Genomic DNA, 14,564 nt, shown 5'->3' on the forward strand with positions numbered 1-14,564 from the left:
CCTTCTTTGTTACATGCTAAGTGTTTCATTGCTTATACTCTATTATATTTCTCTTTCAGGATGTCGGATAAAGGAAAGGCTATAGCCACCTCTTCCAAGAAAAGAAAACACTATGCACTTTCTATCCCCTCCATCTACAAGTATTATGCTAAGAATCCTTTAAATGACGAAGAAAAAGAAAATCAGCAGTTACCTTCTACCAATCCGACTAAGTTTCCCAATCTCTACTGTGAGCTTCGATTTTCCAAATATCGAACAACAAAGCTGAATACTGAGAAGAAATTGCTCCTACCCAATGATGTGAGACGGTCGATTACTAGTCGCATCCTAGAGTTGGGTTTGGACTTTGTTGATAGAGATTTGGGAGATAACATTTCTTGGGTAAAGGAATTTTACTGCAACTTCTTCCGTCCGACTTTGGATTCGGTTCAGGTGAGGGGTAGAGAGATCATGATTACTGAGACTGCCATTGGAGAGGCGTTACAGTGTCGACACATTCCTGATGACATGTGTGCCCATCAGCAGGCCGAGTTGGCTATCCATACCATGACCTTTGACTATGAGGCGCTTAGGCGCATGATTGGGTTACCAGATGCTACATGGGTTATGGATGCAAACAATACCAAGCCTAAGGGGATGCTATTTGCTCACTTGACTAGAGAGGCCAGGACTTGGCAGATGATCTTTGCCCACTATGTCTTGCCTACCACTCACTTCTCTGAGATCCCTATAGAGATGCTTCTGCTGATTGGGTGTGTTATGGAGGGGAAAGATGTCTCCTTCCCTCGACTTATCCGACAGTGCATGTGGCGGGCGCATATTCGTGGCCTACTTCCATTTCCTACCTTGGTCACGAGTATGACGGCCCTAGCTGAGGTCCCCTGGCTAGAGGATGATGTGATACCACCACCCCCCGATACAAATGACAGGGAGGTTACTATTCCCTGGGGTGGTTGGGTGCACGAGAAGCCCCCTGCTAGACGCCGTTCTAGGGCTAGAGCAGTAGTGGGGACACCCTCACCATCAGCCCCTACAGCAGCCCCATCCTCCTCCACAGCAGCAGCTCCATCTTCATCGACAGTTCCTCCTGCAGCACCTGAGCCTACCTACCTACTGGTCCAGCGTCTATTTCGGTTTCTAGAGCGCGAGAGACACCATGTCAGACGCCGACTGGATCGGATGGACCAGGCGCTCATTTCTCTGGGTGCTGAGTTACCTCCGCTTCCCGACTCTCCGGCCTCCGATGAGCAGGATCATCAGGAGGAGGATGCGGAGGCACCGATTCAGCAGGATGTCCCTCCAGTTGCTCCGGACACCACAGAGACACCACAGACTCATGCGGAGCCGGTCCCACAGCCACAGCCAGAGCCAGAGTCTACCGTTGTACCCTCCACTGATCCTCCAGTTTAGCATCGGGGACGCTGCTTGATCTTAAGTGTGGGGAGGGCACCGGTAGCATTATTTGGGGACCGGTGAATTTTTCGGCTACTCTCCTAGTTATCTTATGTTGCATACCTATTGTATATATTTTGATGCATTTTGAGTTTATTTTGGACACCCTTACTGCTTATTTTGGATTTTAGATATTTTGATGTTTTTTTTTTATGCTTGTGGATATCTTTAGATTTCATACTTTTAGATGGATTTTTCTTTATGCATTTTTGCTTATCTTTCTTTTTAGTTGTGGTTGTGATTAGAAACCATACTTTGAATTGCAAACTTAGTGTCACCCTTTTTGCATAAGAAATTGGTTTTAAGTAAAAGGAAAGGGTAAACTAAGGAAATTTTTGGATTTTTCAATCACAACAATGCTTAGTCAAACATTGAGATTTTTTCAAGAAGTTTAAATATAGGGCATTAACCCAATTGATTGAAAGAAAATTTTTGGTGAAACTTGCTTGAATTTCATACTTTGTGAAGAATGTATTGAATTGAGAACACAAGCTTGTGAGACTTGAGCCTATTGATGTGGTTACATTTTATAACCACTTATTCTCCATTCTTGTGTGAAATTGTTCTCTATCTATGATTGTGATCCTTGATTTGCTTGATTCTAGATGTCCATTTATTTCTTGTATTTGTGCATTTGTATGATTGAGGCCATTATTTCATTAGCCTACTTACCCAATTAGCCTACCTTTTACTCCCCATTGTTAGCCAATTTTGAGCCTATGCTTAACCAACTTATTCTCATTTTAGCACAGTACAAGCCCAAGGCGGAAAACCAATGAAAGTTCTTGTTTAGATCTTTGATTAGCCTAGGCTAGAGAGAGTGTTTATTATTCAAAGTTGGTGAGGCTTGGGAACATTGGATGGGATAAAAAGGATAGTGCACTTTCATAATTAGGAATGGGAACATATTCATGTATTGATTAAATGTATAGACCTTATGCATTGATGCTCTTGTGTATAGTTTGAAAGAAAAAAAAGGGAAATAAAAGAGAAAAACAAAAGAAAGGAAAAGAAAGAAAGAAAAAAAAAAGAAGAAAAATAATAAAAAGGGGACAAAATGCCCCAAAGTGAAGTCAATAAAAAGGAATCAATGCATAGGTGTTATGAATCAAATAAGAATGCATGAGTATGTAAGAAAAAGTGAAGAATGGGTAGTTAGAGTAGTTTGAATTTGTATAGGTCATTATGTAGGTTAGGTGGGAAAGTCTATACTAATCCAAGATTCAAACTCTAGCCCACTTAACCATAAATGATCCTACCTTGACCCTAACCCCATTACAACCTAAATAGAAGACCTCATGATGAATGTATACATGCATTGAATGAATGTTGATTGTTAGAAGAAAATCAAATTTTGGAAAGCTTGAATAGAAGAGAATTGAGTGAATTAACCCTTAAACACTTGAGTGAATAGAGCGGATACACATCCGGTGAGGGTTCAAAAGTTCAATTACATGTATTCACCCATGTCATCTATATTCTTGCAAGTTTGAACTCTTTTTGATAATTCAATACAATTGTGGTTTGGACTTAATTCCTATTGCCTAGCTCTTGTGCTTACACATGCTCTCTTGGGAATTGATTTGTTTGAACTAAGCATTTCCATTTGCTTAGATAATTGTATTTAGATAGGATTCATATAGTTTAGTTGCATTCAATAAATGTCATAACCCTTAGTTCCTTCTTATTTTAGCATGAGGACATGCCAAGGTTTAAGTGTGGGGAGGTTGATAAACCCCATTTTTAGGGTTTATCTTGTACTGAATTTAGGGTATTTTGATAATCTTTTCTCGCATTTAACCTATGAATTGGCATGGTTTTGTAATCTCTCCCGTATTTGTGCTTAATTGTAAAAACATGCTTTTTAAGCCTTATTTTGATGAATTCTAGTTCCTCTTTGATTCCATAAGATGCCTTGATGCGTTTGCTAGTAATCTCAGGATGAAATAGGTTAGGCATGGATCAAGGGAGCAAGGAAGAAAGCATGCAAGTGGAGAGAAGCACAAAAAGCCAAAGAATTGATCTAGGCCATACACGCGCACGTGCACAAGGCGCTCGCGCGCACATTGCGAAACAAGCTAGGGACGCGCACGCATACCGTGCGCGCACGCGTCGATGACAGCACATGACCTCATTAATGCAGCATGTGCCTGGCGATTTGAGAGGGTTTCTAAATCCATTTTTGGCGCCAATTGCTAAGGGAAAGGAATAAAAGGATGAAGGATTAAGGGGAAGGCATTAATTAGTCATTCAATTAATCAAGCATATAGAATATACTTAGGATTAGTTTAGAGTTTTAGAGAGAGAAGCTCTCACTTCTCTCTAGAATTAGGATTAGGTTTAGTTCTTAGATCTAGGTTTTGATTCATCTTTTCTTCTACTTCTACTTTCCAATTCATTGTGGTTACATTCATCATTCTTCTACTCTTTTGTTGTAATTTCCTTTATATTGTTCTTATACTTTGTTGTAGATCTACTATTGCTACTTCCATTTTCTTTCAATTCAATAAGAGGTAATTCTTAATAATTGTTCTTCATTGCTTTCCTATTGTTGATCTCTTGTTTTTGTAGTTGTAGATTCCTTTAATTCTTGCATTTAATAATGTCTACTTGTATTGCACTCTATGTGTTTGATGAAATGTCTCTTCTAGATATAGTGTAGGTTTTGTTCCTCTTGGCCTAGGGAGAGTAATTAGTGACTCTTGAGTTATCTAATTCCTTTGTTGATTGATAATTAGAAGTTGCTAATTAATTTGAATATCTCTAAAGCTAGTCATCCCTTTAGGAGATGATTAGGGCTTGAGGAATCAAATTGATTCATCCACTTGACTTCCCTCCATAGTTAGAGGTTAACTAAGTGGTAGCAATGAACAATTCTCATCACAATTGAGAAAGGTAACTAGGATAGGATTTTTAGTTCTCACATCTTGCCAAGAGCTTTGTTAGTTGTTAGTTTATTTTCATTGCCGTTTACTTTTCATGCTTCTTATCCAAAACCCCAAAATAACTCATAACCAATAACAAGACACTTTATTGTAATTCCTAGGGAGAATGACCCGAGGTTTGAATACTTCGGTTTATAAATTTTAGGGGTTTGTACTAGTGACAAACAACTTTTTGTATGAAAGGATTATTGTTTGATTTAGAAACTATACTTTACAACAAGATTTTATTAGTGAAATTCTAAACCATCAAAAATCCAATCATCAGTGACATGGAAGGAGGTAGCAGCAGTGGTAAGAAAGGTCAGAGCTCTTTTAAGAAAATTATAGAAAAGAGGAGGAGGATGAAAAAGAAGAGGAAGATGTTAAAAAGGGGATTTTAGTCCCTCCAACCAAAAGGACTGACATCTGGCACACCTAACACTGGTAACCATTTGCTATCCAGTTCTAGTGGTCATTTTGTCTATTTGTTTTAGTGGATAGGGACTTGGATGAGATTTAAGAATAATTAGGGTGCGCTATGTCTCATGAAAAAAGGGACAGGAGTCAGAAAGGGTATTTACCCTAGAATTTAAAAGAGAGCAAAATATTTCAAGAAAAGGAATAAAAATAAAATATGTAAAGAAAAGAAATAAAAGTAAAATAAACTGAGGTTGACTCTAGACACCCACATGTACTTGAACTCCATGATCTTTCATTTTTCAGTGTGATTGGGAATTTCCAGAGCTTTTAGAGTGATTATGAGGTATTCAGATTGAAGTTCCTAACTCTTCTATGCTTCTCCTATTTGTAGATCAGAATGTTGAATCAGTTCGTCTGTTTACTGAGAAGCAAATGTGACTTGGGTAACACTAAATGTGAAGCCAGGTGGTGGGAAAAAAATCAAGGATTTGAGGCTGATTTGTATGATGTGGAGTATTTACAAGGTGGTCTCAAAAGTCATAGTGGCGAGAATAAGACCTCTAATGGAAGGTCTGGTGAGGAAAACACAAACAACATTTATACAAGATAGATAAATTATAGATGGGGCACTCATAGCTTGTGAGATGGTGTCTTGGTTGAAGTCGAAGAATCCAGGTATGGTGGTCAAGCTTGACTTTCAGAAAGCTTATAACTCGGTGAGGTGGGGCTTTTAAGATCATGTGCTAGAGAAGATGGATTTTGGAAGGATATGGAGGATGTGGGTGTAAGGCATGCTTCAGAAAGCAACTATGTTAGTGATGGTATATGGCTCCCCGACAAAGCCATTTAGTATGGAGAGAGGGATAAGGTAAGGCGGCCCAATATCGCCTTTCCTATTTGTTTTGTGGTAGAGGTACTAAACAAACTGATCAATGCAGCCATACAACCATAGGCGGTTGAAGGTTTGTAGATGGATAGGAGAAAGGTATCGTTAACACACCTACAATTTGTGGACGATGATGAGCGGATAAATTATACGCTTTTTTGGCATTGTTTTTAGGTAGTTTTTAGTAAGATCTAGCTACTTTTAGGGATGTTTTTATTAGTTTTTATGCAAAATTTATATTTCTGAACTTTACTATAAGTTTGTGTGTTTTTCTGTGATTTCAGGTATTTTCTGGCTGAAATTGAGGGACCTGAGCAAAAATCTGATTCAGGCTGAAAAATGACTGCTAATGTTGTTGGATTCTGACCTCCCTGCACTCAAAATATATTTTCTAGAGCTACAGAACTCCAAATGGCGTGCTCTTAATTGCGTTGGAAATTAGACATCCAGGACTTTCCAGCAATATATAATTGTCCATACTTTATTCGATTTTAGATGACGCAAAATGGCGTTCAACGCCAGTTCCTTGCTGCATTCTGGAGTAAAATGCCAGAAACACGTCACAAACCAGAGTTAAATGCCAAAAACACGTTACAACTTGGCGTTTAACCCCAAGAGAAGCCTCTGCACGTGTAAAGCTCAAGCTCAGTCCAAGCACACACCAAAGTGGGCCCCGGAAGTGGATTTCTACACTAAGACTTATTTCTGTAAACCCTAGTAACTAGTTTAGTATAAATAGAACTTTTTACTATTGTATTAGGTGTCTCTTCGACCATTAGTCTTTTGATGGATCTTTAATCAGTGTATGCAATTTTAGACCTTCATGGGAGCTGGCCATTCGGCCATGCCTGGATCATCACTTATGTATTTTCAACGGTGGAGTTTCTACACACCATAGATTAAGGGGTGTAGCTCTACTGTACCTCAAGTATTAATGCAATTACTATTGTTCTTCTATTCAATTCAAGCTTATCCTTGTTCTAAGATATCACTCGTACTTCAACCTGATGGATGTGATGATCCGTGACACTCATCTTCATCTGTCCTTATGAACGCGTGCCTGACAACCACTTCCGTTCTACAAGCGAGAGCTAGAGTGTGTATCTCTTGGATTCCGTAATCAAAATCTTTGTGGTATAAGCTAGAATTATTGGCGGCCATTCCTAAGATCCGGAAAGTCTAAACCTTGTCTGTGGTATTTCGAGTAGGATCTGAGATGGGATGACTGTGACGAGCTTCAAACTCGCGAGTGTTGGACGTAGTGACAGACGTAAAAGGATCAATGGATCCTATTCTAACATGATTGAGAACCGACAGATGATTAGCCGTGCGGTGACAACGCATTTGGTCGAACAATAATATTTTGAAAAAATATATGGGTTGGTAATACCAGCCTGAAGGGTAGATTCTCAAGATTATATAATATGTCAAACCAAAAAAATGGGTGGTAGAGGATTGTGGTGTATGGTGTGGTGCTTCTTAGGTTTAGGACTTTCAATGGTGGAGAGGTTTCCTTGAGAGAGAGCAAATACTATATAATGAACTGAAAAATATTTGGATAGTATGTTTTTGTGTGCAAGTAACAGAAATAACGTAACATGGACTTTTAGGGAAGATGGAGATATTCAACCAGATCGTTTATCAACTCAATTTTCGGAGAACAACATGAATTATCAGATATGAAGCACATCTTTGACAATATTTAGAATGGAATGGTCCTACCAAGAATAGAGTTATTATTGTGGTTCGTGATAACAGATTCCTTGAACATGAAAGATAGGCTCCTCCAAAAAATATCATTGATCAAGGAGAAGCAAATTGTATTATGTGTGACGAAGCACAAAAAATGGTAAATCACTTTTTTTTACATTGTCAAATTATTTCTAGGTTGTGGTGGCTGGCTCAGAAATAGGATAGTGTATATTGGGTGGGTATGAAATATTTTAGGGACTGTTTTGAAAATTGGATAAATCAAGAAGCGAAGAGCATGAAAAGGAGTAGTGCTTTTTGCTATTGTGTAGGTAGTTTGGGATTGTAGAAATTAAAAAATATTTGAGAGTAAATTGAAAATTTGAAAAAGTGCATGGGAGAAAATAAAAAATAGAGTAATTACCTAAATCAGTCTCTAAGAATTTTAAAATTTGACATTTTAGTCTCCAAGAAAAATTAATATACAGATTAATCCCCAATGTTTTACTCCGGCAGACAAATCAGTCCCCAGTTCATTTTTCGGCAGAGTAATTACCCAGATCAGTCCCAAGAAAAATTAATGTATAAATTAATTCCCAATATTTCTTTTCGTTAGACATAATAGTCCTCCGTTCAAAAATAAAATAATAATAATAATAATTATTATTATTATTATTAATTGCATAATAATATTGTACTATAATTTTTTGTATTTTTTGATAAAAAATAATGATAAATTTATTCATTAGATTCTTATGTATGTATTTATATATATAGTCACTCAATAATAATAATCAATAAAATTATTAGAGATTATTTTACAAGAAATTCAAAGTTAAAACCATTTGATATTTTTGTATTTAATATAATCAAAAGATGTTCTATTTTAAAAAATGTGTTTGTATTAAAAGAAACATGTATTTAATATAAATCCAAATTAAAATATTTTTATTTAATACATATTTTTTAATACAAATATATTTTTTTTATATAGGGCATCTTTTGATTATATTAAATACAAAAATATCAAATGATTTTAATTTTAAATTTTTTTAGAATAATCTCTAATAATTTTATTAATTATTATTATTATTATTATTATTATTATTATTATTATTGAGTGAATATATATATATATATATATATATATATATATATATAAGAATCTAATAAATAAATTTATTATTAAAAAATATAAAAAAATACACGTTGTCCAATTAATAATAATTATTATTATTATTATTATTATCATTATTATTATTATTTTATTTTATTTTTAGATGGAAAACTGTTATGTCTAACGAAAAAAAATGTTGGGAATTGATCTGTATATTAATTTTTTGTTGGGACTAAAATATTCATTTTTAAAATCGTTGGAAACTGATCTTGGTAATTACTCTGTCGGATAATGATCTTTTTTTTTTTGTCTAAGGATAAGAAGAAACAAAGAAAACACACTAAACACTAGGGACGTAGTCCCGTTGCAACAACACTGTTAAATCTTTCCAAGGTTCATTCCATTCCAATTGCTGTATGCAATTAGATGCTGCATATTTAGCCAAAGCATCAGCAACTTGGTTGGCATATCTTTGAATTAGATTGACTTCTGCTCTCCAATTCTAGCTTAAAACCTCTTTGATTTTAGTCATCAAATCATTATTAGAACTTTGCACTTGGTTGTTTCTGTCATTAACAAGGATAAAAGCATCCAAACAATCTGTCTCGCAAGTGACCTCTCTAAACCCAGCTTTCCATGCTAGAATTAGCACTCTCCAAATTGTAAAAAGCTCGCTTCGAAGAATAGTAGTAGGTGGTAAAGAACCAGCACAACCACGCAACCAAGAGCCATTATAATCACGCAATACACACCCAAAACCAACAGATTCACCAAATATACTAGCATCATAGTTTACTTTAACCGAAAATTGGATAGGAGGAGACTAAGAAAGTAGCAAATAAGAAGAAGTAGACACATGATGTATAGATAAGAACTTATGAAGTTCAAATTGCGAAGCATGAATAAGAGCTATAACCTTACCCATTTTTCATGGATTAGCTGGGTTAAAAACATCATTGTTACGATCCCTCCAAATCCACCAAATAGTCGTCGAGAAGAACAAGGCATTAGAATTCATGCCACTGTGCAACCAGCAATCTAATTGTTGACCGTGAACTTCCAAATTCAAACTATGCTAGATAGCTTTGGCCTTGGGGCACTCACGAAGACAGTGAGAAATCGTTTCAGGTTCAGTATTACACCGAGGGCACAAATTAGAACTGCCCAAACTTCTATGAAATCGAAAAGCAGTTGTGGGGATTGCATTATGAATACATAGCCAAATAAAAATTTTATAATTTTCAGAAACTTGGGTTCGCCATAACCAAAGCCAATTGGTCTGCTCCTTCCAACCGAAAACACGCTTACAAAGCTATAAGTAGCCATTTCTAAAAGAATAAATATTGGAAGGAGTTGCTGACCACCTCCAACCAGCCCCCTCACCCATTTGACAATCTGGATTATACGAAAGAATACTCTATTTAACAAGGTCAGGTAAGGGAGTGTGACACCTCTCAAGCTTCCACTGTCCATCCCCAAAAAAATCAGTAATATTACTCTCAAAATTAGAAATATGAACATACGACACTTCCTTCACCAAGGGACCTTCCATCCTCCATTTTCCAAACCAAAAAGATTAGTTAAGAGGACCAATATTTCCAAATACTCCTCTATACATGAGATGCATTTCTGGGAGGCATGAAGAGACTAGTATCAAATTTTTTGAGGTATTTATGAAAAATCAGTTGGACCTAAAATTTCTCCGGACAGTTAAAGAGCTGCCAAATTAGCTTCCATATCAGAGCAACATTAGCGCAAGCCGGATCTCTAATGCCAAGCCCACCAAATTTCTTTGGGGTGACAACTGTATTCCAATTAGTCAGACTTAAACCTCTTCCATCAACCTTTGCTTTCCACAGAAAAAAGCCGCATCATATAAGTAATTTTATCAGATACAGAGGAAGAAAACAAAGATATCTGCATTCGATAAGTTGGAATGGAAGCCGCTACTGAATTAATGAGACAAAGCCTACCTGTTCTATTGAGAAGTCTGTCCTTCCAATTAGCAAGCCTACCTTTGATCTTATCCACAATATCATTAAAAGAGGCTCTAGTAATTCTAGCATGGTGAAAATTAACTCCAAGATATTTACCCAAGTCTTGGGTAAAACGAATAGAAGAGACACCAGTGAAAAGTTCTTTCCTTCTATTATTGACATTCTTAGAGCACAGGGCCTTTGATTTATCTAAATTGATCTTCATCCCTGATGCTCTACAGAGATTTTAGAGAGTATAATTTGTCTATCAGAGTAAAACTTAAAAATTGATCTGTGTATTAATTTTTCTTAAGAATTAAAATGTCCAATTTTAAAATCTTTGGCACTAATTTAGGTAATTACTCTTGTATTTATCTACGTGTCTAATAAATACCTAATTCACTCCCTTCCACTGCCCCGCGGTCTCACTCATTCTAACACACGCAGAAGCAGCGGCAGCTTTGCTCACACATTCCGTCGCCGGCGTCTCGTTGTGGACTCGTGGCTTTTGGTTCGCGGTTGATCTTCTGGCCCCTGGTTCGGTGTCCTCTCCGCTGCCGTCGTTTGGTCGCCGGTCTCCCCTTCGTCTCGCCTCCGTGATTGGTGAATTCCTTCTTCCCCTTTTTTTTTTCAGTTTTCAGTCAGCTGCTTCTTTACATTTATTAATTAATTTGCTGTAACAATAATTACTGATGGAGGGATTGTTCTCAATTGGTGGATGTTATTGTAGACATTACAATATGCTCACTCCATGTGCAAACAGTAGTAGACTGAAGCGTAAGATGTCTGTGAAACAAACTCAATGCAGTGAAGAGGATGAAGAGCCAAGAGAAGGTGATAGTAAAATTGGAGAAGTGGACAAGGTGCTTGGTTCTCCACAGGATCATAATGTTAGGTCTCGTGCCATATTTATACTGGAAAACGCTTCACCCAAGAAAGGACTCGTTAGAAAGGTTACTTTTCTTTTTCCACATTGATTGGACATATATTTCATAATGTTATGATAGATAAATACATATCACTTTCTTTGTCCAACACCCCTTTGAGAACTAAAGCATTCCATGGCTCAGTTGTGTTTATGTTCAGACTGGGATACATTGCTTGTCTATGCATGTGGTTTTGCCCTTGGCCTAGAGAATAAGTAGGGCGGTGACTTTAGTTATGCAGCCCTACCATGCAGACCTTAATTTCAAAGGGGATTAATAGATAAAATGATGATGTATACATTAATCCTAGATGTAGGAAATTAAATTGATTCCTTCTTAATTCATTGAGGGGGTTTTGTTTTAGGAGTGGAAAATCCTCAATTCGCATGATGATGCCAACCTTCTGTTGAAGCAAAACAAGAATCTTAATGATTATCGACCTGATATTGTTTTTGAGGTTTGTACTATGTACACTAACTACTCAAGTTCTAGCAAGAAGAAAATTTTCAAGAATAAGTGATTTTTACTTGTTATACTTTTCAGGCACTCCGGAGTATTATGGATAGTCCACTTAATAAATATGGTTTGGTGGGTTCTATATTCATAAAAATTGACGGAGGATCCCTATTTGAAATCAAGCCACATGTTCGCATTCCTCGAACTTGCAAACGATTTTGTGGTCTAATAGGTAAGTCATTTGTTCTTAGTTTCACTCTTTTATTAGATATAAAACACTTTTTTTTTTTAATTTTAACTAATTAAAATTGTTTCTAAAATATCTAGTGGATTTGCTTCGAAAGTCTTGTGTTCGTGCTAAAGATACAGATGAGGTACTTATTCGTGTTGTTGAAGAGCCTGTGACGCGTCATTTACCAGTCAATTCTCATATTATAGGTTGGTTGTATAGTTGTTCAGATCTAATTTCAGGTTTTGTTAATCTTTAGACACACATTGGTAAACAATGTTATTGTGGAACATGCAGGCCTATCTTATAGCTCAGAAATGTTGGTCGACATAGATGACTATGTCTGTGACCTAAGTGATGACGTGACTCCTGTTTTTGTGGTATACTTTATTTTATTAATGAAATAGAATGCCTTTGATCTTTGAGTTTTATTCATCATGGTAGATTCTTATCTATTTTCAGGTGGGTGCGATGGTAAATGGAAAAGTAAAAAGGGACAATACACATGATTACATTTCTGGTATTAAATTAAATTGTAATACGTTTGAATTTCTTAGATCTAGTTTACTTCTTTTATTTACACATACTTCAACTCTAAATAATTGGAGTAATAAATTATTATGTATCTTTAAAGTGTTTTTGGTTTATAGAATTTAATAATTGAGGAGGAACTTGTCCTAAATATCTAGGAAGATGTGAAAGCTCTTTAGAGTGGATATCTTTATTTTGGATATTTCATTTATAATGATCTATATGGTCTTAACTTGCTTAATATTGCTGAAACTTTGAGCACATTGTTCAGTCTATAATTTTATCTAGGTATCAAGATTACAAAGAATTTCATACTAAATGATAGGGAGGTTGAATTAGTCTCACTAACATTATTTGTAGATATTTTTTCATTAATGGAATAGGATAGAACTAATTAGAATGGACCGAAGTGGAAAGGAAAGAAATGGAATAAAATTTATCCTCTTTTTTGGCAGAATAACAATGGAATCGAATGGAAGTTCATTAGATTTATTAATGTGCAAGGGAATGATATTGGACTTTGATATCTTTTAGAAGTTATAAATGTAGGTAGGTGGCTCTCATTGTCAAGTTGGAGAGGCAACAGAAAAGGGACTTCGGTGGGGGAAGGGAAAATACTTCCCTTTGAAATCATCTTTGTTCCTTTATATATTTGAACTCCAAAACAAGAAAACTGATTCTCTTTTGCCACATTTTCTTTTTGATCCCTCTATTACCTATAAACTTATTCTTAAGCTAAGGTTGCACTTCTTTTGTAGGAGAGTAGAGACTTGATCTTTCTTATCGTGTGTGTTTCCATTTATAATAGGAAGTTCTAGTTTCTCTAGCAGTGTGCAAATCTTGCTGATTGTGTTGTAAACTGATGGCCACGATATAAATGGTGAAATAATCATTTTCAACACTTTTAAGATCCACTATAATTTAAGTGAGAATTTAGCCCCTTAGGTTGGGAGGTAATAGCCCTTTAGGGCATATAGAGTTGTACCACTAAACAAGGATAGCGTGGATAATGGGCAGTCTAATGTTTCCCATACTCCCAACGCCTGGGCTCCTAACAACTCAGATATTATTATCCTGTTCATGGATCTTTGAATCTTCTCTAATTTCGAGAAACCTGTTCGAACCATGTTTTTGAGGATATAATAGTTAAAAGTAATGCTATGTTTTTGTTTATTTTGCAGTTTCTCATTATCCACTTGGTGCAAAATGCTGCGTAGGCCTTATCTGTGATGCATTGGAGCAGAAGTGGAAGCTATTCTGAAAATTGGTCAATCAATCAAATGTATATATTAAAAGAAAAGGGTTTTAAGTAAATAGTCAAAATGCTAATTTTACCTTATCATGTTAAGAGTGCTGTCGGGTCTCTTAAATCATTCAAGTTATAGTTAGTTTTTTTTGGTACTGCTTACACACTAGTCAAATACATTCATTAGTACCCTCGGCTGATCTTTCTTGTATTTTCGTTGTAAATAATATCTTTAAGCGTTAAAGCCGAAAGAAAAAAGAATTCGATTTTTTTTTTTGCTAAAAAATATAATCTTTGAACACTAAAAATCTAAAATAAAAAACAAATGACTTTTCTTTCCTTATTTCCTTCTTTTAGCTTTAAGTAATATTTTTTTTACTAATTCGAGATTTCAAATACCTGAAATTTAATTTTTTAATTCATATTTAGAGTGAGGAACTAGGATTAGACTATGATTTAATTCGTGGTAAATTAGAAGGTAACATTGCACCTTTCTATTTAATTGAATGATAGTTATGTGCTGTTTTGCCGAATAATAGATTTCTAATTGAGATCCTTGCTTGCTTCTTTTTGCTTGAATTCATTCTTAGAGGATTGTCAAATATGTAATGTAGATCTTCAAGAGTGAAGCTTCTTTCTTCAATATCAAATCTGATATGATGAAATCTTCCCTTTTTTTGTTGCCTTGTTTTGGTAAAAATATATTAAATGA

At 35.8% G+C, this 14,564-nt stretch overlaps 1 protein-coding gene across 1 annotated transcript; it reads left to right on the top strand.

The window, feature by feature from the left end:
* The first annotated feature begins 10,887 nt into the window (after window positions 1–10,887).
* Window positions 10,888–14,195, top strand: LOC130976310 (uncharacterized). Its single transcript, XM_057901142.1, has 8 exons — window positions 10,888–11,067; window positions 11,195–11,417; window positions 11,755–11,847; window positions 11,934–12,078; window positions 12,174–12,284; window positions 12,373–12,455; window positions 12,538–12,595; window positions 13,788–14,195. The coding sequence occupies exons 2-8, from the start codon at window positions 11,205–11,207 to the stop codon at window positions 13,865–13,867; spliced, it is 783 nt and encodes a 260-aa protein (XP_057757125.1). The 5' UTR covers window positions 10,888–11,067; window positions 11,195–11,204; the 3' UTR covers window positions 13,868–14,195.
* The last annotated feature ends 369 nt before the right edge of the window (window positions 14,196–14,564 follow it).

Source organism: Arachis stenosperma, chromosome 4, assembly GCF_014773155.1.
Source record: "Arachis stenosperma cultivar V10309 chromosome 4, arast.V10309.gnm1.PFL2, whole genome shotgun sequence".
NCBI classification, from domain to species: domain Eukaryota; kingdom Viridiplantae; phylum Streptophyta; class Magnoliopsida; order Fabales; family Fabaceae; genus Arachis; species Arachis stenosperma.

What these genes read in the sequence shown, in the direction of transcription:
- LOC130976310 (XM_057901142.1), top strand. Translation starts at nt 11,205, where the DNA reads ATGCTCACTCCATGTGCAAACAGTAGTAGACTGAAGCGTAAGATGTCT. An exon ending in GACCTGATATTGTTTTTGAG is followed by an intron (nt 11,848 to 11,933) that starts GTTTGTACTATG and finishes TATACTTTTCAG; the next exon opens with GCACTCCGGAGTATTATGGA. An exon ending in AGTCAATTCTCATATTATAG is followed by an intron (nt 12,285 to 12,372) that starts GTTGGTTGTATA and finishes TGGAACATGCAG; the next exon opens with GCCTATCTTATAGCTCAGAA.